The following is a 22,282-nucleotide window of genomic DNA, read 5'->3' on the forward strand; positions in this document are numbered from 1 at the left end:
ACAAAAAGAAAAGTAAAGTCCTAATTAGAAGGAAAGGAATAATTGTTTTTATCCCATTGCTGCCAGTTAGAGGACTAATCTCTGCCCACTTGGTCTCCTAGCAACCCACTCAGCCCAGGGGACAGGCCGAGTTAGGCCTTACTTAGGCCTCTTCCACAGATTATCTGATTTGCACTGGATTATATGGCAGTGTAGACTCGAGGCCCTTCCACACAGCTATATAACCCATTTATAATGGACTTAATGCCAGGGGAAAACCTTTACCTTTTACCTTAACTACCACCAATTCCTCAATACTTTATTTCCCATACCACCAGACTTCGCCACAGCAACGTGTGGCCGGGCACAGCTAGTATAGATATATATACGTATATGTATGTGAGTCTCACCTATCCAAGCCTCACTTATCCAAGCTTCTGGATTATCCAAGCCATTTTTGTAGTCAATATTTTCAATATATCATGATATTTTGGTGCTAAATTCGTAAATACAGTAATTACAACATAACATTACTGCTTATTGAGCTACTTTTCCTGTCAAATGTGATGTATAACATGATGTTTTGATGCTTAATTTGTAAAATCATAACCTAATTTGATGTTTAATAGGCTTTTCCTTAATCCCTCCTTATTATCCAAGATATTCGCTTATCCAAGCTTCTGCCGGCCCGTTTAGCTTGGATAAGTGAGACTCTTACTGTATATATATCACACACACACACAGAGATGCATACATACATACATATATTTTAAGAAGGATCTGGGAATCTAACCTGAGCCTGGGGAAGGAAAATGCCTCTGCATTAGCTCTGATCTGTGGAAATGAGGCTTAATGTACCGTATATACTTGAGTATAAGCCGACCCGAATATAAGCCGAGGCACCTAATTATACCACAAACAAACTGGGAAAACATTGACTCCAGTATAAGCCGAGGGTGGTAAATTTCAGAAATAAAAATAGATACCAATAAAATTACATTAATTGAGGGATCAGTAGGTTACTTGCACATGTTTTTATGGTTAAACTATCACATGTACAGAAAGTGCATAACGGTCTGAAATAGCCTCCTGGATTTCTTACTTAATGCCTTTTTCATTTTGCCTCCTGCCCATAAATCTATTTCTCTGTTTTAGGAATGTTAAAAAAAGAATACTTTAATCCATCATTGTTTGCCCTTGGAAAGCTTTTAAATTCCACCTCATCCATGACCTACATTCTTCCCTCCTTATTTTGCATATCTGCTCTCTTTGAAGGAATTTCAGTGCTGTGTGTGTAGGATTGCCTCTTATGGTCTGGAAGCTTTGTGTCATAAATTTGAACACGGACCTTGTTTCTCTTCTGCTCCTTGCAGGGGACACGACTGTCCGATGTGAACAACTGGACTTGCTTCAGGATTGGCTGGCTGATTTCCGAAAATCTACCTCCTCCTCCAGCACAGCCAACCCAGAGGAGCTGGTGGCGTTCGATGTTCTCTGCGGAGATCTCAACTTTGATAATTGCTCATCAGGTGAGATATGGCTGTTCCCGTCCTGCCTCCCTGTCGCACCTCAGGTTAGCTTCACCTTGCTAAAGACACCAGGCTGCACACAGATCGTAGTCGTTTGTAGTTTATTAGGAAATAAAGAAAAGATAGTTCATAAAAGGTAAAAGTTCAGTTTCAAAAGATAGTTACAAAAACAAGGCTGTAAGAACAATTCCATGGAAATATTAGGCATGAAGCAAGGTCCTTAAAATGAAGCCAAAGTCCCAGAAACGAGGATACATACAGGCTATAAGATATTACAGGAAAGCAGATTTAGTTCTTGATTCAAGCGAGGAATTGCTTTGACGCAGATTTCCTTCTCAGCAGACTGTTTTAATAGCATTCCATGAAGGCATTTCTTTGCCCTTTGACCTCCCTCTTATTTGCTATTCTGCGCAACCCCGAAATTCCAAACGACTAGCCCAATCTAGAGAAGCGGCATCATCATCACTTTCAAGGCTTGTTAGCGTTATCAGGCTGAGAACTACTCTCCCTTTCAGCTTCTTGCACCTGAAAACCATAATCAGTAACAACATCATTCCTTCCCATGGGAAAGCCTCCCTGCTCCTCATCTCCCACAGCAGGGACATTCTGCACCTGAATCCCATAATTCCCATCAGAGTCATCTTGAAACTCATCCTGAACCTGAATCCCATCATCTTGAAACTGCATCCCAGAATCCTCATCAGAGTCACACAAAGGCTGAGTCACAACACTCCCCTTCACTCCAAAAATGGAGAGGACTCCTTTTTTCCAGATGGAAAGATGCGGAAGATCTGCTGGAGAGACTCTTCTCCATGTTGCTAATTTTAGGCTTTAATTTTAGGACATTATCAGATCAACGTGTTACTCCATTACATTTGATTCATCATAGAGGCTAGATACATACCACAATGCTGTCATACCTCTTCAGCAGTGCTATTTCACCAATCCACCATCCTGTGATATCACAAACATACTTCTCCAGACCTAACTTTGCGTTTCTGCACCACCAATACTACTACTACTTTTACTTCTACTTATTATTACTATTATTATTATTATTAGTAGTAGTAGTAGTAGTAGTAGTACAATCACAGATTCTCTGTGCCTTTCCAGGACACAGACTACATTAAATAAGTTACCAAATTTATTTGAAACCGACTCAAAATGAATAATTGAGTCTCCCTGATCCCATCAACCTGGAATCAATCTTCCCTGTGCCTCATCAGAGCACAGACTGAGGCTTCACTTTTAGAAACCTCTTCACTTCTTCTCCCCTCGGCAGATGGCTCCACCCACATCTCCATGGCAACTGCCTCATAGGAGAGCCACTAAATGGCTGCCGCCGTCTCACACCTACCCAACCAAACCACAAGCACATAGTTAAACACAACAAACATGAATACAAAACTCATACTTCATTACAATAATTATTTGTCAGTCCAAAGCAGTTAAAGACTACAAGCCTGTTTAGATAAGAAGGCCTTTGCTTGATGGCCAAAAAAGAGCAGAGAGGGGACCAAGCGAGCCTTTCTTGGGAAGGAATTTTGTAACCTCGGAGCAGCCACCAAGAAGGCTCTTTCTTGTGTCCTCATCCCATTCCATCTTCTTTTTGGTTTTCCTTTCTCTTCTATCTCTAAGGAGACTTCTTTAAACTATAATTTACAATGCAGAGAGGCATGTTCTTGATCCCTACTATGGAAGAAGATGTGAAAGTTAGACAATGCAATCTAACTTTCAATGCGCTGTTGTATTTTTAGCTTTTGAGCACTCCAAGTTCTTGACTCCCACTTCCACCTCTCTCTGTCTCTCTCTTCTTTCAAGAGCCTTTCTGCATGCCTTGCATTTATGGATTGTGTTGCCTTGACAATAGACAGTGACAAATGACATCATTAGCACTCGTGGCAGCCACTTGGGGGTTTCCCTCGGGAGAGAGACGGGAATGAAACTCCGAAGTTATATCGGGCGGCATGTAGGAACATTATTAAGTGGAGTTGTCAGATTTCAGACATCCGTGCAGGATTTGTTTACAGGAGGATGAAATTGAACATTTGGTCATTTACAAATGATTGCCCCAGATTTGGGGCTGAAACAAGAGACTTAAAAAAAAATGTCCCAGTTGAAAAATACAAATTGTTCCTACATCCATGTTGCATAGCAGAGAAGCAACAGTCTTTGGGAGAATGCAAAATCTATACACATAATAAAAGTGAAAATATGTATGAATGTGTGTGGCTGGGGTGTTCACTTACACAGACAGGCTCCCACGTCCACAAATGGCTATAGCCTCCAATGACATTGCAGGTTATAGTGAGCGCCGTAAACATGTCCAAGAATCCATACAATGGCAAATACAAAGGGGCCGGGCTGTGGCGCAGGCTGGTGAGCAGCCTGCTGCAATAAATCACTCTGACCATGCGGTCATGAGTTCAAGACCAGCCCATGGCGGGGTGAGCACCCGTCAATTAAAAAATAAAAAATAGCCCCTGCTCGTTGCTGACCTAGCAACCCGAAAGATAGTTGCATCTATCAAGTAGGAAATTTAGGTACCACTTATAAAGTGGGGAGACAAATTTAACTAATTTACGACGTTGGAATGAGGAAGTGCCGTCACAGTGGATGATGAGGCAGCTGCTCCCCCCTGTGGCCAGAATCGAACATCCCATCAGAAGAAGGTTAAATTGCCTCTGTGTCTGTCTCGGTCTCGGTTCTATGTGTATATGGGCATTGAATGTTAAATTGCCTCTGTGTCTGTCTCTGTCTTGGTTCTATGTGTATATGGGCATTGAATGTTAAATTGCCTCTGTGTCTGTCTCGGTCTCGGTTCTATGTGTATATGGGCATTGAATGTTAAATTGCCTCTGTGTCTGTCTCTGTCTTGGTTCTATGTGTATATGGGCATTGAATGTTAAATTGCCTCTGTGTCTGTCTCGGTCTCGGTTCTATGTGTATATGGGCATTGAATGTTAAATTGCCTCTGTGTCTGTCTCTGTCTTGGTTCTATGTGTATATGGGCATTGAATGTTTGCCCTATATGTATATAATGTGATCCGCCCTGAGAAGGGAGGAATATAAATACTGTGAATAAAATAATAAATAAATAAAATAAATATTCAATGCTGACAGTGATACATAAACAAATCAATAAACAAATCAAGAACAACTCAGTAAATTACACACCAACATAAATGAACAAGACATTAAATGATTCTGCATAATTTCTAACATATTAAATCCTTAAAATATCATTGAAAATCTCTAAAGTTAGGCTAAAATTGTTGGGGAGGAGAGATGGAAAACAACAGGCTAACAGGGTGGATGCTAGCACCTAGGTAAGCAGCAAATAGATGTCGAGCACAGTCTCCAAGATGCTGGAAATGAGATGGGGAAACTGCCTTTACCTCTGTTTGTGTTCTCTATCCTTGTTCATTGTATAATCGGCATTGTATGTTTGCCGTATGTGAGTTCTGTAAGCCGCTCTGAGTCCTCTTCGAGGTATAAATACTGTAAATAAATAAATACATTCTCAAAGATGAGAGCATCTGCCTCTTGAGAAATAATGGGCATTGCTGTCTGACAATATCTGGCAGCCCACACAGGAAACATGGCCCTGCTTTCTTTGCCTTCATATTTTTCTTCAGTGGTATTGATCAATTTCTTTCTGCCTCTTTCTCTTCTCCTTCCAGATGACAAGCTGGAGCAGCAACATTCCTTGTTTACTCGCTACAAGGATCCGTGCCGCATTGGTCCAGGGGAGGACAAGTCATGGGCAATTGGTAAGATGTGACCAAGGAAGGTCTTGGGTCTTTTCATTGTGTCAGAAGCAAATTGAGAATATACTGCAAGTCGCTTCTGGTGGGAGAGAATTGGCCATCTACAAAGACGTTGCCCATGGGATGCCTGGATGTGTTACCATGCTACCAGATAGGAGTGTCATGGATTCGAACTAATGACTTCAGGTCGTTGTCGAAGGCTTTCATGGCTGGGATCACAGGGTTGTTGTATGTTTTCCGAGCTGTCTGGCCATGTTCCAGAAGCATTCTCTCCTGATGTTTCACCCACATCTGTGGCAGGCATCCTCAGAGGTTGTGAGGAATAATAATAATAATAATAATAATAATAATAATAATAATAATAATAATAATAATAGGGTTGTTGTGTGTTTTCCGGGCTGTCTGGCCATGTTCCAGAAGCATTCTCTCCTGATGTTTCACCCACATCTGTGGCAGGCATCCTCAGAGGTTGTGAGGAATAATAATAATAATAATAATAATAATAATAATAATAATAATAGGGTTGTTGTGTGTTTTCCGGGCTGTCTGGCCATGTTCCAGAATCATTCTCTCCTGACGTTTCACCCACATCTGTGGCAGGCATCCTCAGAGGTTGTGAGGAATAATAATAATAATAATAATAATAATAATAATAATAATAATAATAATAATAGGGTTGTTGTGTGTTTTCTGGGCTGTCTGGCCATGTTCCAGAATCATTCTCTCCTGACGTTTCACCCACATCTGTGGCAGGCATCCTCAGAGGTTGTGAGGAATAATAATAATAATAATAATAATAATAATAATAATAATAATAATAATAATAATAGGGTTGTTGTGTGTTTTCCGGGCTGTCTGGCCATGTTCCAGAAGTATTCTCTCCTGACGTTTCACCCACGTCTGTGGCAGGCATCCTCAGAGGTTGTGAGGTATAGAGAAACTAAGCAAGGAAGGTTTATATATCTGTAGAAGTTCCTGGGTGAGGGACGAACTCTTGTCTGTTGGAGGCCAGTGTGAATGTTGCAATTAATCACCTTCATTAGCATTAAATGGCCCTCCCAGCCTCAATCCTGGCCTGGGGGAATCCTTTGTTCAGAGTCGTTAGCTGCTCCTGATTGATTCCTGTCTGGAATTCTTCTGTTTTCAGAATGCTGCTCCTTATTTACTGTTCTGATTTTGGAGTTTTTAAATACTGGTGGCCAGATTTTGTTCATTTTCATGGTTTCCTCCTTTCTGTTGAAGTTGCCCACATGCTTGTGGATTTCAATGGCAGTAGTCTGACACAGATATATAATAAACCTTCCTTGCTTAGTTTCTCCATACCTCAAAATCTCTGAGGATGCTTGTCATAGATGTGGGCAAAACGTCAGGAGAGAATACTTCTAGAACATAGCCATACAGTCCGGAAAACATACAAGACCTTCAGGTCAGCAGTTCAGCCGGCACAAGGGTTTAATCCATTGGGCCACCGCAATGGGTTAAAAAGGGGCAGTTGCTTTGTGAGATCGGACCTCAGTATGTGCATCTCCTTTAACTAGCCTAGGAACTTCCTTTTGCATAGATCAGCCTTTCCCAACCCAATTTTAAGCCAAGCTCAATGATACAGTCATGATTTTTGGAAAAGGTGTTCCTCCCTCAAGGGCGAAACAATGTGTGTTTGTCATAGCCCAAGGCTAGCCTCCCACACATCTTGCATTTACCATATGTTGTTTTATAATGGATCATTGGAAGATAAAAATGGCTTGATTTGGAAGTCATGTTGTGGCTGTGTGCCTTTATGTCATTTCTGTTGTGGCAAGATTGGTTCAGATTGGGATTTGAATCCCAGTCTCCTGGAGTTATATTCCAACGCGATACCATGCTGGCTCCATGCGACATCATCTATCTCTGAGGAAATCGGGTTGATCACATTCTTCTTCAAGTCTGGTTTGACTCTAGAAATGTAGAAAATCTTAGAACTGATCTTTCTCACTCTACCAAAGTGTCTTCCAAATTGGCCCCAAATGCTATCATCTGAGTGCTATCTGGAAACAAGGAATGTTAGTGAACTTGGCTCAAAGGATCTCATACTGTGTTGAAAAAACAATTTTAGCAGGAAGGCAGTCTCCCTCTCCATGTTCTGCTCTTGCTGGGCTTTTAATTCTTCTGGCAGCTCCAAGAAACCCAACTCAACCATGCCTTGTCCCAAAACGCTCCCGGCAAGAAGCGTGCCTTGCGGTGGGGAAGCGCCGCCGAAATGGCCCTTAATGGAAATGAAATATTCTCAAGCTGTGATATGTCGAGGGCTGCAATCAGCAGGCTGTGCCTTTCCGAAGGATGCTAAAGTGCTTTACTGTAAATGTACATGGGGATCGTTTCTCCAAACCTCTCCTGTTGAGAGAGCGAACAGCCGTTTCAACAATATAATGATGCAGCTTGAGAATTGTTATAATGAAGATGTTTCTAAGAACTACCTGGACATGGGCAGGTGTCGGCGGTGACCGGAAGGGCCTTCGCACAATTAAAACTGGTTCACCAGCTGTGACCGTACCTTGAAAAGCCTGACTTGGCCACGGTGGTCCATGCCTTAGTTACATCTAGAATAGACTACTGCAATGCACTCTACATGGGGCTGCCTTTGAAGACGGCTCGGAAACTGCAGTTAGTGCAAAGGTCGGCGGCCAGATTACTAACTGGAGCTGGTTATAGGGAGCACACCATGCCCCTATTAAAGCAGCTCCACTGGCTGCCGATGAGTTTCCAGACCCGTTTATGGTGATTGTGTTGATGTGAGTCCTTTGTGGTGGGAACATCTGACTTTTTGATTGATTCAGGATGATTGTCGTATCATTTCAAACATAATTGGCATTTCACAAGAACGTGTGGGTCACATTATCGCTTTGCTTGGCTATCGGAAGATCTGTGCAAAATGGGTCCTGTGAGACGTTGGTTGCAGGAACAGAGTGTCAACTTCTTCCGTGACGGCTTCAGAAAACTTGTTCATCGTTGGCAGAAATGTATCCAATTGTCTGGGGATTATGTGGAAAAGTGAATAGTGGTAGTTAAAGAGCACAGTCTAAGGATTATTTCTGTGTTTGATTTATTAAAATATTCCCATCCAAACCCAAGTAACAAAGGTAGAGGCATTACTTTTCATTCAACCCTCATATAATACATATGAGGACCGTTAGACTCTTTTTTAGCACTTTAGAATTCTGAGATTGAATACTGCTGTTTTATCTACAGCAATTGCTGTATTTTGTTGTTTTTACCAGGGGGTACTGTGAATTTATGATGTTGTGTTGCCTGTTTATTGCCTATGTTTTGTTTTGCACTTGTTGTATTTTGTATTTTGTGTCACACCTTGAGTGTTTTGTGAACCGCCCCCGAGTCCCTTTGGGAGATGGTGGCGGGATATAAATAACGTTTATTATTATTATTATTATTATTATTATTATTATTATTGTTGTTATTGTTATTATTTGAAACACAACAAGTTGAGTCCATAGCAGACACTCTGCTGGCTGTTGTCTTGGATCACACGTCGGACACTTCCCAAATTTCTAGGATGGTGTGATGTATCGGCTAATAATTCATGAAGATCCCAGTAAGGTGGACTTCTGCAGCTGGCAGGTGGTGATTTTGTCAGTGCCGATTGTGTTCAAGTGCAGGCCAAGGACTTGAGGCACTGCACCCTGTGCCGATCACCACTGGGCCCACCTTGACTGGCTTGTGCCAGAGTCTTTGCAGTTCGATCTTTAAATCCTCATATTGTGTCAGCTTTTCCAGTTGTTTCTCCTCAATCCTGCTGTCACCTGGGATTGCAACATGGACAACCCATACTTTGTCTTTTAACACGATTGTGAGGTGCTATTAGGACAGGGTGCTCCAAAACCCTGTCTTGTCTGAATTCGGAAGTCCCAGAGTAGCTTGACATGCTCGTTCTCTGTAACTTTTTCAGGTTTGTGATCCCACCAGTTCTTTGTTGCAGGCAGATGGTATTTGTGGCACAAGTTCCAATGAATCATCTGAGCAACGGTGTTATGCCTCTGCTTGGAGTCTGTCTGTGCAATCTTTCTGCAGCAGCTGAGGATGTGATCTATTGTTTCATCTGCTTCCTTGCAGAGTCTACATTTGGGATCTGTTGTCAACTTTTCAATTTTGGCTTTGATGGCATTGGTTCTAATGGCTTGTTCTTGGGCTGCCAGAATCAGGCCCTCCGTCTCCTTTTTCAAAGTTCCATTTGTGAGCCACAGCCATGTTTTTTCTTTGTCAATTTGGCTCTCGATTTTTCCTAGGAACTGTCCATGGAGAGCTTTTTTTTGTGTGTGTGAGAGAAATCTGAACAGAGCTTGGAAACTATTATTTCAATTTAACTGATATATGCTAATTTACTGCCTGACTAGTCACAAATTAACTAATCCAGTTTGGAAACAACTTGTGTTGTTATGTGTCATTCATTTGCCTTCAACACATGGAAATCCTATTAATAATAGACTGCAAGAGATGCTGTTATATTAACAGCCATACCCAAGTCTTGCCGATTCGGTTTTCCCCAAGATTGGGACCCAAAGCAGTTGGTTGATCCAATCCATCCATCTGTAATGTGGCCTCACTTTTTTCCTTCTGGTTCCAGTTTTACCAAGCATGATTGTCTTTTCCAATGAGTCATGGTTTCTTATAATATGCCCAAAGCACAAGAGCCTCAGGTTAGCCATGTTGGGTTGATTTGCTCTGGATTTGTCTTATTGGCAGTCCTTGAGACCTATAGATCTCTCCTTCACCAGTTGTTCTTTGGCCTTGTTTACACGCTACAAGGCAACTCACAGCAACCGTTTGGTGAATGTTTCACTTAAATACTCCAAATTTTGATGCAAGTAACCATAAAATGCTGTTCAGAAGAGAAACAGCTCTGTAGAAGGCGATTCTACATGGTGGAGAGTGAACATTGATGCAAGTTTCATGTGCTTTTCCCCCCTTTTCCACAGGTACCTTGTTAGATCCAGAGGGACTCTATGATGAGGAAGTGTGCACTCCAGACAACCTACAAAAGTATGTATTATCTTGCCTTCTCGCTTATATATAGCCTTGATACAATGGCTTTTCTGCAAACTTTTGATTAGGGGTGTGCAAAATTCAGTAGTTCAATTCAGATTTTGGAAACGAACCAACGGCATCCCCCCTCCTTGGAATGAAAGGAATTGGCCGGGCTGTGGCGCAGGCTGGTGAGCAGCCTGCTGCAATAAATCACTCTGACCATGAGGTCATGTGTTCAAGGCCAGCCCATGGCGGGGTGAGCACCCATCAATTAAAAAATTAAAAAATAGCCCCTGCTCGTTGCTGACCTAGCAACCCGAAAGAGAGTTGTATCTATCAAGTAGGAAATAAGGTACCACTTATAAAGTGGGGAGGCAAATTTAACTAATTTACAATGTTAGAATGAGGAAGTGCCGTCAGAGTGGATGATGAAGCAGCTGCTCCCCCCTGTGGCCAGAATCGAACATCCCTTAGGAGAAGGTTAAATTCCCTCTGCGTCTGTCTATGTCTCGGTTCTATGTGTATATGGGCATTTAATGTTTGCCCTATATGTACATAATGTGAATATAAATACTGTAAATAAATAAATAAATGAATGAATGAAACACAAGGCGTCAAATCTTTCAGCTAAATTCAGGAAAGATTTGTTCATAGGACTTATTGTTCATCATTAGTATTCTGATTGTTTGTTTGTTTTGCAAGTACAACAGCAATTTCTCCATGGTGGGGGCGATGGGGCTGAGTGACAAGCCTCTAAAAATGACGGATAAACGAGCCTGTAAAGTTTCCCCATTGGCGCCAATGGACCAAATCTTACTAAAATGAAAACCGAACTCAGGCTTTCGAATTACGAATCCGAATCTCTCCCTTTCTAATCTCCCAGAATCTTCCTTAAAACAGAACGGGGAGCATCCAAATTTCAAAACAAAAACAGAATGGATTTCGCGCATTCCTACTTTTGATACACGAGGGTTATCCAGAAAGTAGGTTACGTTTTGGAATTTAAAATGAACAAAGTATAGGAGAAAACATTTACCATATGCAGTTGAAAGCCACACCCAAATACCACTTCTCAACATAGTCGCCATTCAAATCTAGGCACTTATCATAGCAATGAATGAGCTTGGCAACTCCTTCCCCACAAAACTCTGCTGCTTGCGTCCTCAAAAAGTATAGGAGAAAACATTTACCATATGCAGTTGAAAGCCACACCCAAATAACACTTCTCAACATAGTCACCATTCAAATCTAGGCACTTATCAGAGCGATGAATGAGCTTGGCAACTCCTTCCCCACAAAACTCTGCCGCTTGCGTCCTCAAAAAGTATAGGAGAAAACATTTACCATATGCAGTTGAAAGCCACACCCAAATACCACTTCTCAACCTAGTCGCCATTCAAATCTAGGCACTTATCATAGCGATGAATGAGCTTGGCAACTCCTTCCCCACAAAACTCTGCCGCTAGCGTCCTCAACCAGCCAATTAACCCTTCATGCAGCTTCGCATCATCACCAAAACGCTGTGTTCTGTTAGCCTTTAGTTTTCCTTTCCCAGTTCATGCTTTGTCTAGCAGGCCTTCATCTTTAAAAATGAATCCGAGCACTTGCAAATCCTTCTCTGGAGTTATTGACAAGTTTGTTCAGACTTAAAATAGATCTGTGTTCAGAAATTCTTCAATAATAACATTCGGCTGTGCTTCAGAACAAAAGCTAATGTATCATTCTGCCTATATTGACAACGATAGTTCTGGAAAGAGCCCAGTAAATTAGACTCTCAACCCCTAGAAACCTATTAATAAAGTTAAGGAGAGCACAGTGTTAAATACATCAATGGAAGTGTCGACATGAGCTGTTTCCTTATTAAAAGGATCAATATACACTGTGGCTATTTAGTAACCGTTTGCCTCTACCTCTGACTTGATTAATACGGTGCTATTAGGGCAAAGAATTGAAACGGCAATTTAATTAAGATATTCACAAACCTGGGATAAATTAGCCATCCAGTCACCATGGAAAGAGCCTGCCTCCGCTGATGCTCAGGTCGATCGGTCACATTTTATTCTTGTTTATGTGCCCAGATTGGACTTTGCTGGAAATGTATTCAGTAGTTTTAATACATTCCATTTGAAAGAGGGAGAAAAGTTTCCATAAAAAGAGAGAAAGTGTTGTTGAAGTTTTTCATAGCCAGAATCACAGGGTTGCTGTGAGTTTTCCGGGCTGTATGGCCATATTCCAGAAGCATTCTCCCCTGTCGTTTCGCCCACATCTATGGCAGGCATCGTCAGAGGTTGCGAGATCTGTTGGAAACTAGCAAGTAAAGTTTATATATCTGTGAAATAATGTCCAGGGTGGGAGAAAACGTCTGTTTGAGACAAGTGTGAATGTTGGCCATCTTGATTAGCATTGAATTGCATTGCGGCTTCAAAGCCTGGCTGCTTCCTGGCTGGGATATTCCTTTATTGGGAGGTGTTAGCTGGCTGTGTTTGTTTCCTGTCTGGAATTCCCCTGTTTTCACAATGTTCTTTATTTACTGTCCTGATTTTAGAGTTTTTAATACAGTAGAGTCTCACTTATCCAACATAAATGGGCCGGCAGAACATTGGATAAGGAAATATGTTGAATAATAATGAGGGGTTAAGGAAAAGCCTATTAAACATCAAATTAGATTGTGATCTTACAAATTAAGCACCAAAACATCATGTTTAACAACAAATTTGACAGAAAAAGTGGTTCATTATGCAGTAATGTTATGTTGTAATTACTGTATTTATGAATTTAGCACCAAAATATCGTGATATATTGAAAACATTGACTACAAAAATGCGTTGGATAATCCAGAACGTTGGATAAGCGAGTGTTGGATAAGTGAGACTCTACTGTACTTGGAACCAGATTGTGTTCATTTTCATGGTTCACAGCAACATAATAATAATAACAATAATAATAATAATAATAATAGTAATAGTAATAATAATGACTATGATAATACACACTACTTTTTCCCTCCTCAGCTTCCTCCCTGGGGGAATCCTTTGTTGGGAGGTGTTAGCTGGCCCTGATTGTTTTTAATACTGGTAGCCAGATATTGTTCATTTTCATGGTTTCCTCTTTTCTGTTGAAATTGTCCACATTCTCGTGGTTTGCAATGGCTTCTCTGTGTCGTCTGATATGGTGGTTGTGAGAGTGGTCCGGCATTTCAACCAAGGATTCCTCCAGGCAGGAAGCAGCCAGGCTTTGAAGCTGCAAGGCCATTCAATGCTAATCAAGGTGGCCAATTGCAACATTCACACTTGCCTCCAACAGACAAGAGTTCTTTCTCGCACCCTGGACATTATTCCACAAAGTATATAAACCCAACTTGCCTACTTTCCAACAGACCTCACAATCTTTGAGGATGCCTGCCATAGATGTGGGCGAAACGTCAGGAGAGAATGCTTCTGGAACATGGCCATACAGCCTGGAAAACTCACGGCAACCCAGTGATTCCGGACATGAAAGCCTTCGACAACACATATTTATTTATTTATTTATTTATTATTTACAACATTTATAGAACACTAGCTGTGCCCGGCCACGCGTTGCTGTGGCAAAGTGGTGGTGGTATTGGTTAAAAATTGTTATGTAATTTTTATTTGACGTTATTTGCATTTTTTATTAATTTTATTGTAAGTTATATTTTTATTTATTATATTTTATTATTTTCTTGTATTATTTTTAGTTATTTTCTGTTATTATAGTATTTTATTGTATTAATTTTTAGTGTTTTTTTATTATTTTTTATTGGGTTGCTAGGAGACCAATTTGGAGGAGCTTAGCCTTCTAACTGGCAGCAATTGGATAAAAGCAATTATTCCTCTCTCTCAAATTAGGACTTTAGTTTTCTTTTCTTTTTGTTGTATCAACCTAGAGCCGTGGATGATGGGTTGTGTTGTCAAATTTCGAGGTTGGGGGGCCTGTAGTTTTGTTGTTTTGTGGGTCGCCATGATGCCATCACTCTTTTATATATATAGATTAGTTCTATACATAGAACTAATCTTGTTTGTAACTTAGGCATTGCTTGTACTTGGACCAGACATTTAGCGGCAAAACAGCAACTTTTAATCACATCTAATACAAAAAAGTAAAACTGCAGCTCAATATGTTGAACCTCCATGCTTTTCCCGGCTTCTTATTTAATTTTCGGTGATGAAGTGGAGATAATTTGCTGCTGTTTCAAGAAGGGTCAATGCTGTCAAAAGCCGCCGAATCACAGGAAGAAGCATTTTATCCATCGCGCAAGGAAGCTGAAGAATGGCCCTTCGTCTGTACTATTAAAGGAAATTCATTAAACAATGGCCCCTGATTAGAAGTGTTCCCTTAACCAAAACAAACCTCCCGCTTTGCAATTAGAAATGCCCCTCCGGAGCACATTGAGGAGCATTGATTCCTCTGCACCGAAATAAATCAGGAGCGGCAATTGATGAGGTCTCCGGAGATAATATTTCAAGACATGTTGAAACCGGATCTCGCATTTCAAGGGCTTATAACAGCGGGGGCCACAAAAATCAATTGGAGCGATTATTTTCATGTATATCTAATTTTCCTGGAAAGGGACAACACTTTTCTTTTTACAGAAAAATCTCTCCATCTCAGACACATGTACTGCTTGTTAACTATTGAGGAGACAATTTGTTCCTTGCGCAAAAACTCCAAGTAACAATCGCAATCCAAATTTCAGTCCAAAAGTATTGTTTCAAAAACAAAGAAAAAGGGGAACTACCGTGTTTCCCCGAAAATAAGACAGTGTCTTATATTAATTTTTGCTCCCAAAGATGTGCTAGGTCTTATTTTCAGGGGATGACTTATTTTTCCATGAAGAAAAAATCACATTTATTGTTGAACAAAAAAATGAACATTGATTATATACTGTACAGTAGTTGTCATCACAAACCATCATAACCAAACAAACTGTGAATCCTATCAATAATTTCTTGTTACTACTATTATTCCCATGTACAACAATCTATGGTACGTACATGTACCAATCCTGCATGCTCTTGTGTTCTGTTTGGCAGGTATGCTTCCAAACAAAAACTTTGCTAGGTCTTACTTTCGGGGGAGGCCTTATATTTAGCAATTCAGCAAAACCTCTACTAGGTCTTATTTTCTGGGGATGTCTTATTTTAGGGGAAACAGGGTATATGTTGGGTTGCTGAGAATTTTACGGGCTGTATGGTCATTTTTCAGAAGCATTCTCTCCTGACATTTCGCCCATACCCATGTCAAGCATCCTCAGAGGTTGTGAGGTCTGTTGGAAACCAGGCAGGTTGGGTTTATATACAGTAGAGTCTCACTTATCCAACACTCGCTTATCCAACGTTCTGGATGATCCAACGCATTTTTGTAGTCAATGTTTTCAATACATCGTGATATTTTGGTGCTAAATTCGTAAATACAGTAATTACTACATAGCATTACTGCGTATTGAACTACTTTTTCTGTCAAATTTGTTGTAGAACATGATGTTTCGGTGCATAATTTGTAAAATCATAACCTAATTTGGTGTTTAATAGGCTTCTCCTTAATCTCTCCTTATTATCCAACATATTCGCTTATCCAACGTTCTGCCGGCCCGTTTACGTTGGATAAGTGAGACTCTACTGTACCTGTGGAATAATGTCCAGGGTGGGAGAAAAAACTCTTGTTTGTTGGAGGCAATGTTGCAATGGGCCGGCTTGATTAGCATTGTATAGCCTTGCAGCTTCAAAGCCTGGCTGCTTACTGCCTGGGGTAATACCTTGATTGTTTCCTGTCTGGAATTCCCCTGTTTTCTGAGTGTTGTTCTTTATTTATTGTTCTGTATTATTATTATTATTATTATTATTATTATTATTATTATTATTATTATTACAGTAGAGTCTCACTTATCCAACATTCATTTATCCAACGTTCTGGATTATCCAGCGCAGTTTGCATCCTGCCCCAATCCACAGCTGTTTCTCTAGGCAGCAAGGATTTAACTTTTTATGGATTTAATTTCCGACAATGTTGCTACTGTACGTTCATTTTATGCAACTCTATCTTTATTCGTAGTCTATTTGTTAGTAGCCAATGTTTTTATAGTCAATGTTTTCAATATACTGCAAGTTTTGGTGCTAAATTCATGAATACAGTAATTACTACATAACGTTACCATGTATTAGACTGCTTTTTCTGTTGATTTGTTGTAAAACATGATGTTTTTTGGTGCTTAATTTGTAAAATCATAATGTAATTTGACATTTAATAGGCTTTTCCTTAATCCCTCCTTATTATCCAACATTTTCGCTTATCCAACGTTCTGCCGGCATGTTTATGTTGGATGAGACTCTACTGTATTATTATTATAGTAATAATAATGACTCTGATAATACACACTACTTGTTTCCCTCTTCAGCTTCCTCCCTGGGGGAATCCTTTGTTGGGAGGTGTTAGCTGGCCCTAATTGTTTTAATACTGTTCGCCAGATTTTGTTCATATTTGTGATTTCCTCCTTTCCATTGAAATTGTCCACATGCTTGTTGATTTCAGTTGCTTCTCTGTGTAGTCTGACATGGTGGTTGTTAGGGTGGTCCAGCATTTCTGTGTTCTCAAATAATATGCTGTGTCCAGGTTGGTTCATCAAGTGCTCTGCTATGGTTGACAACTGTTAGGGATTGTGGGAATTGTAATCCAAAACACCTGTAGGGCCAAAGTTTGCCCATGCCTGGTCTATACTGTACAATGAATCCGGTTTGACATCACTGAGCTGCCATGTTTCAGTGCCAAAGAATGTCGGTGCCTCACCAAACCGCAACTCCTAGGATTCCATACTATTGAACCATGACAGGTCAAGTCGTGTCAAAATGCATTCATTTAACAGTGTAAATGAACCCAGAGAGCTCTTGGGGGGGGGGGGGTTAATTAGCTCTGAACCACCCTGATTTATTGAGCCAGGCCACTCACCAATCCATCCTCCATCAGACTGCTCAATCAGCACCGACAAATAACACCACAGTCGTAATTCAGCTGATCACAGCGGTTCCAAGGCTTTATTATATACAATTATATACAACTACAAAGTCCATCGCTCATAGGACCCATGCTTCCCTAGCAAAGGCAAAGTTGATCATTTGCAAAGCTCTCAGTAGGCAACTCCCACATTCCATAGCAGAATGACGAACATCCTGTCCGCCCTTCTGAGACCGGAAGGTTTGACCTATTGGCTAGGCAGGCTATCATTCACGCTGGCCTGCCATTAACCCGTGTGCTGCTGGAAAGCATGCCGGAATACACAGTTGCAGAAACCCAACAGCAAAACACTTGATTCAACATTTCACCCTTACACCAAAATACACCAACAGCTCTGTTCTGGGAGGAAAGTAGGGTATAGAACAGGGGTCCCCAAACTAAGGCCCGGGGGCCGGATGCGGCCCTCCAAGGCCATTTATCTGGCCCCTGCCCTCAGTTTTAGACTTAGGCTCGCCCAAAGTCTGAAATGACTTGCAGGCATAACAACAACAATCCTACCTGATGATCTCATTGGCCAGAAGCAGACCCACACTTCCTACTGAAATCCTGATAAGTTTACAGTATGTTGGTTAAAATTATTTTTAAATATTGTATTGTTTTTTCATTTACCAATATTGTAAATGAATGATATGGTAATAATATAATATATTGTGTATACATATAATATTGATACTAAATATTATAATGTAGTACAATATAATATTTATTTATTTATTTATTTCAGTATTTCTACCCCACCCTTCTCACCCGGTAGGGGACTCAGGGTGGCTAATAATAATAATAATACAATATAATACTATTGTATAATATAATAATATTAATTATATATTATATATTAAATATAATATTACTAATAATATTACGGTATAATAGTATAGTACAATATCTATATATATAAAAGAGTGATGGCATCAGGGCAGCGGACAAAACAACAAAACTACAGGCCTCCCAACCTCGAAATTTGACAACACAACCCATCATTCACGGCTCTAGGTTGATACAACAAAAAGAAAAGAAAAATAAAGTCCTAATTACAGGGAGAGGAATAATAGTTTTTATCCAATTGCTGCCAGTTAGAAGGCTAATCTCCGCCCACTTGGTCTCCTAGCAACCGACTCAGCCCAGGGGACAGGCACAGTTAGGCCTCACTTAGGCCTCTTCCACAGATTATCAGATTTTAACTGGATTATATGGCAGTGTAGACTCAAGGCCCTTCCACACAGCTATATAACCCATTTAGAATCCTATATTATCTGCTTTGAACTGGATTATTTTGACTCCACACTGCTATATAATCCACTTTAGTGTGCATACCAAACATAAAGACTACCATACAACAGACATTCAATACCACCACTACCTCAACAATTTCTCATCAACACCACCAGACAACGCCACAGCAACGCGTGGCTGGGCACAGCTAGTAGTAATATATAATGCTAATATTGTGCTATGCTAATAATATAATATATTGTATGTACATACAACTTGTAAGCCGCTCTGAGTTGTGAGAGAGGGTGGGGTATAAATGTAGCAAATAAATAAATAAGTAAATGATTGTTGTTGGGGGGGGTTGCACTACAAATAAGACATGTGCATAGGAATTTGTTTGTTTTTTTTTCTCTTTCAAATGATAATTTGGCCCCTCAACCATCTGAGGGACCATGAATCGGCCCTCCACTTAAAAAGTTTGAGGACCCCTGGTATAGAGTATAGATTACTGCCAAACTGCAGGGATCCATTGTTTTTATGTAAACCGTTGACGATCCCGATGAGATGAATTCTTCTATGTGTGTTTTGGACAGGACGATGGAGAGCGAAGATGGAAGGAAAGCTTTCCTTGTCTTTCCGACCAGCAAGAGCCATGCCTCGAGCCAAAAGGGGAGGAAGGGGGCTCTGAAGGGCAACGGAAGGCGCATCGACTACATGCTTTACGCCGAAGAAGGACTCTATCTCGAGTGGAAAGTGGTAAGGGGTGTCCGTGTGGATCTGTGCTGAACCAGATTTTCCCTTGATTTGAGTTGCACTTGAAGAAGTTGATGGTTTAACATAATGGGGAGGCACTCCTCTTCCAGACTCAGCTTAGGGTCCCAGAGTAACTATTGTTATTATATATAATTAAGGCCCATTGGTAAACATCCGATGTAATGGGGAAGCACTCCTCTCCCAGACTCAGCTTAGGGTCCCAGAATAACTATTGTTATCATATATAATTAAGACCCATTGGTAAACATCCGATGTAATGGGGAAGCACTCCTCTCCCAGACTCAGCTTAGGGTCCCAGAATAACTATTGTTATCATATATAATTAAGGCCCATTGGTAAACATCCGATGTAATGGGGAAGCACTCCTCTCCCAGACTCAGCTTAGGGTCCCAGAATAACTATTGTTATCATATATAATTAAGACCCATTGGTAAACATCCGATGTAATGGGGAAGCACTCCTCTCCCAGACTCAGCTTAGGGTCCCAGAATAACTATTGTTATCATATATAATTAAGACCCATTGGTAAACATCCGATGTAATGGGGAAGCACTCCTCTCCCAGACTCAGCTTAGGGTCCCAGAATAACTATTGTTATCATATATAATTAAGACCCATTGGTAAACATCCGATGTAATGGGGAAGCACTCCTCTCCCAGACTCAGCTTAGGGTCCCAGAATAACTATTGTTATCATATATAATTAAGACCCATTGGTAAACATCCGATGTAATGGGGAAGCACTCCTCTCCCAGACTCAGCTTAGGGTCCCAGAATAACTATCGTTATTTATTAATATTATTATTAACACCCATTCGTACACATCAGCTGTAATGGGAAAGCAGCCCTCTGTCGGTACCTGCTTATTGTTACAGGGCCGAAACGAAAGGAAAACGAAAGCAAACACGATGACTGTGTGGCTTTCATTTTCGTGTCGCCTCTCGTTTCCTATGAAAATGTCATCATTCGTTTTGTGTAAATGAACGGTTGAAACGAAATGATAACACGAAAGAAACAAAGGAAACATTTTCATCCACATCTCTAACACACACACACATATACAGCAGAATTTCAGAAGTGTTATTTTAGTTGCCCAAAAAAGATCTACTCTCCCTTAAAATATATTTTCCTTTAAATCATGCTCTCAAGAGACAAAAATAAGCAGACTTCTTTAAAAGTAACAGAGCTTTACTCACAAACTTCATGTATTTAGCATACAAATAGATTTGAAATATTTTCTCTGTGTAGATAACACAGGGCATCATTCTTATAATCTACAGTCCAAAGTCCAAAGCATCTCCCTGTTGTGAAAGTCTAATAGAGTCTCTTTCTAGTCTGAAAGTCCAATGAAGTCTGTACATTCTGAGTCTGAAAGCATACATCTGTTCCTATTGACATCTATGGAGTCTGAGCCCAGAACAAGCCCAGACCTGATCACATGGTCTGCAGCCCCTCCCACAACAAAGAGTTAAGGAAAACTACAAACCAATGCACATATATACAATATGGCTCGGGCCTAGCCTATCTCCGTGATTGTATCTCCTCCTATGAACTGGCGCATGCTCTAAGATCTTCCAAGGAGGACTTTCTCTCGCTCCCGCCACTGTCACAAGCACGGTTGGCGGGGACGAGAGAGAGGGCCTTCTCGGTGGTGGCTCCCTGGCTCTGGAACGCCCTTCCCAGAGAGATCAGACAAGCCACTACCTTATCCTCGTTTCGTAAGGATTTGAAAACTTGGTGGTTTCAGCAGATCTTTGAGCAGAGCTTTCTAGGCCTGCCAGCGATGCTCTTAGCACTTTATCCACTTCCCTACCCATCAGATACACCTAGCACTTTAGCTGGCCACTTCAATGCCAAATCCTGGTCACTATACAAGGAAATCGTGATAGACTTTTGTTATTGATTTTTCGATCTTGGCCTGAATTGCCTTTGTCCTGATGTCTTGCTCCTGGGCTGCAAGGATCAGGCCTTCTGTCTCCTTCCTTCTTCAGGGTCCCATTCGTGAGCCAGAGCCAGGTCTTCTCCTTATCAGCTTTTCCTTCAATTTTGTCAAGGAACTTTCCATGCAATGTTTTGTTGTGCCAGCTGTCAGCTCTAGTTTGTAGTGCGGTTTTCTTGTACTGATTTTTTTGTCTGCTGTGCTCTGAGGAGTTTCTGATTATTATTATTATTATTATTATTATTATTATTATTATTATTATTATTTTATTGTATGACACAGCAAACAAGATAGACATGCTGGATTTCATATCACAAAAGCACAAGTTGAACACTTCCCAAGCATTTAGGACTGTGTGATGTATTTTCAGATGATGCATGCAGATCCCAGTAGGGTGGCCTCTTGCAGTTGGCAGATTGTAATTTTGTCAATGTCTATTGTTTCCAAATGCCAGCTGAGATCTTTTGGCACGGCACCCAGTGTGCCCATCACCACCGGGACCACCTGCACTGGTTTTTTCAGTTCAGTATTGAGGTCCTGATAGCAGCTGAGTTTTTCCTGTTGTTTTTCGTCAGTGCGACTGTCACCTGGGATGGCAACATCAATGATCCAAAACTTTTTCTTTTCCACAACTGTGATGTCTGGTGTGTTGTGTTCCAGAACTTTGTCAGTCTGGATTCGGAAGTCCCACAGTATCTTTGCGTGTTCATTTTCCAATACTTTTGCAGGTTTGTGATCCCACCAGTTCTTTACTGCTGGCAGGTGGTACTTGAGGCATAAGTTCCAATGGATCATTTGGGCCACATAGTTGTGCCTTTGCTTGTAGTCTGTCTGTGCGATTTTCTTACAGCAGATGAGGATATGATCAATGATTTCATCAGTTTCCTTGCACAGTCTGCATTTTGGGTCATCAGCTGATTTTTCAATCTTGGCCTTAGTTGCCTTTGTTCTGATGGCTTGCTCCTGGGCTGCAAGGATCAGGCCTTCTGTCTCCTTCTTCAGGGTCCCAGTCATAAGCCATTGCCAGATCTTCTC

General features: G+C 40.8%; 1 protein-coding gene across 2 annotated transcripts in view; it reads left to right on the forward strand.

Annotated features, from left to right (window-relative positions):
* smpd3 (sphingomyelin phosphodiesterase 3) overlaps window positions 1-22,282 on the forward strand; it is a 163,516-nt gene that overhangs the window by 135,608 nt on the left and 5,626 nt on the right. For both annotated transcript variants that reach the window (XM_003222957.4, XM_062961820.1), the window contains exons 5-8: window positions 1,353-1,508; window positions 5,192-5,281; window positions 10,246-10,309; window positions 19,129-19,291. In XM_003222957.4, the coding sequence (XP_003223005.1) occupies window positions 1,353-1,508; window positions 5,192-5,281; window positions 10,246-10,309; window positions 19,129-19,291 (473 nt within the window). The remainder of the gene's footprint in view (window positions 1-1,352; window positions 1,509-5,191; window positions 5,282-10,245; window positions 10,310-19,128; window positions 19,292-22,282) is intronic.

The sequence above is a fragment of the Anolis carolinensis genome, unplaced genomic scaffold, assembly GCF_035594765.1.
Source record: "Anolis carolinensis isolate JA03-04 unplaced genomic scaffold, rAnoCar3.1.pri scaffold_9, whole genome shotgun sequence".
In the NCBI taxonomy this organism is placed as follows: domain Eukaryota; kingdom Metazoa; phylum Chordata; class Lepidosauria; order Squamata; family Dactyloidae; genus Anolis; species Anolis carolinensis.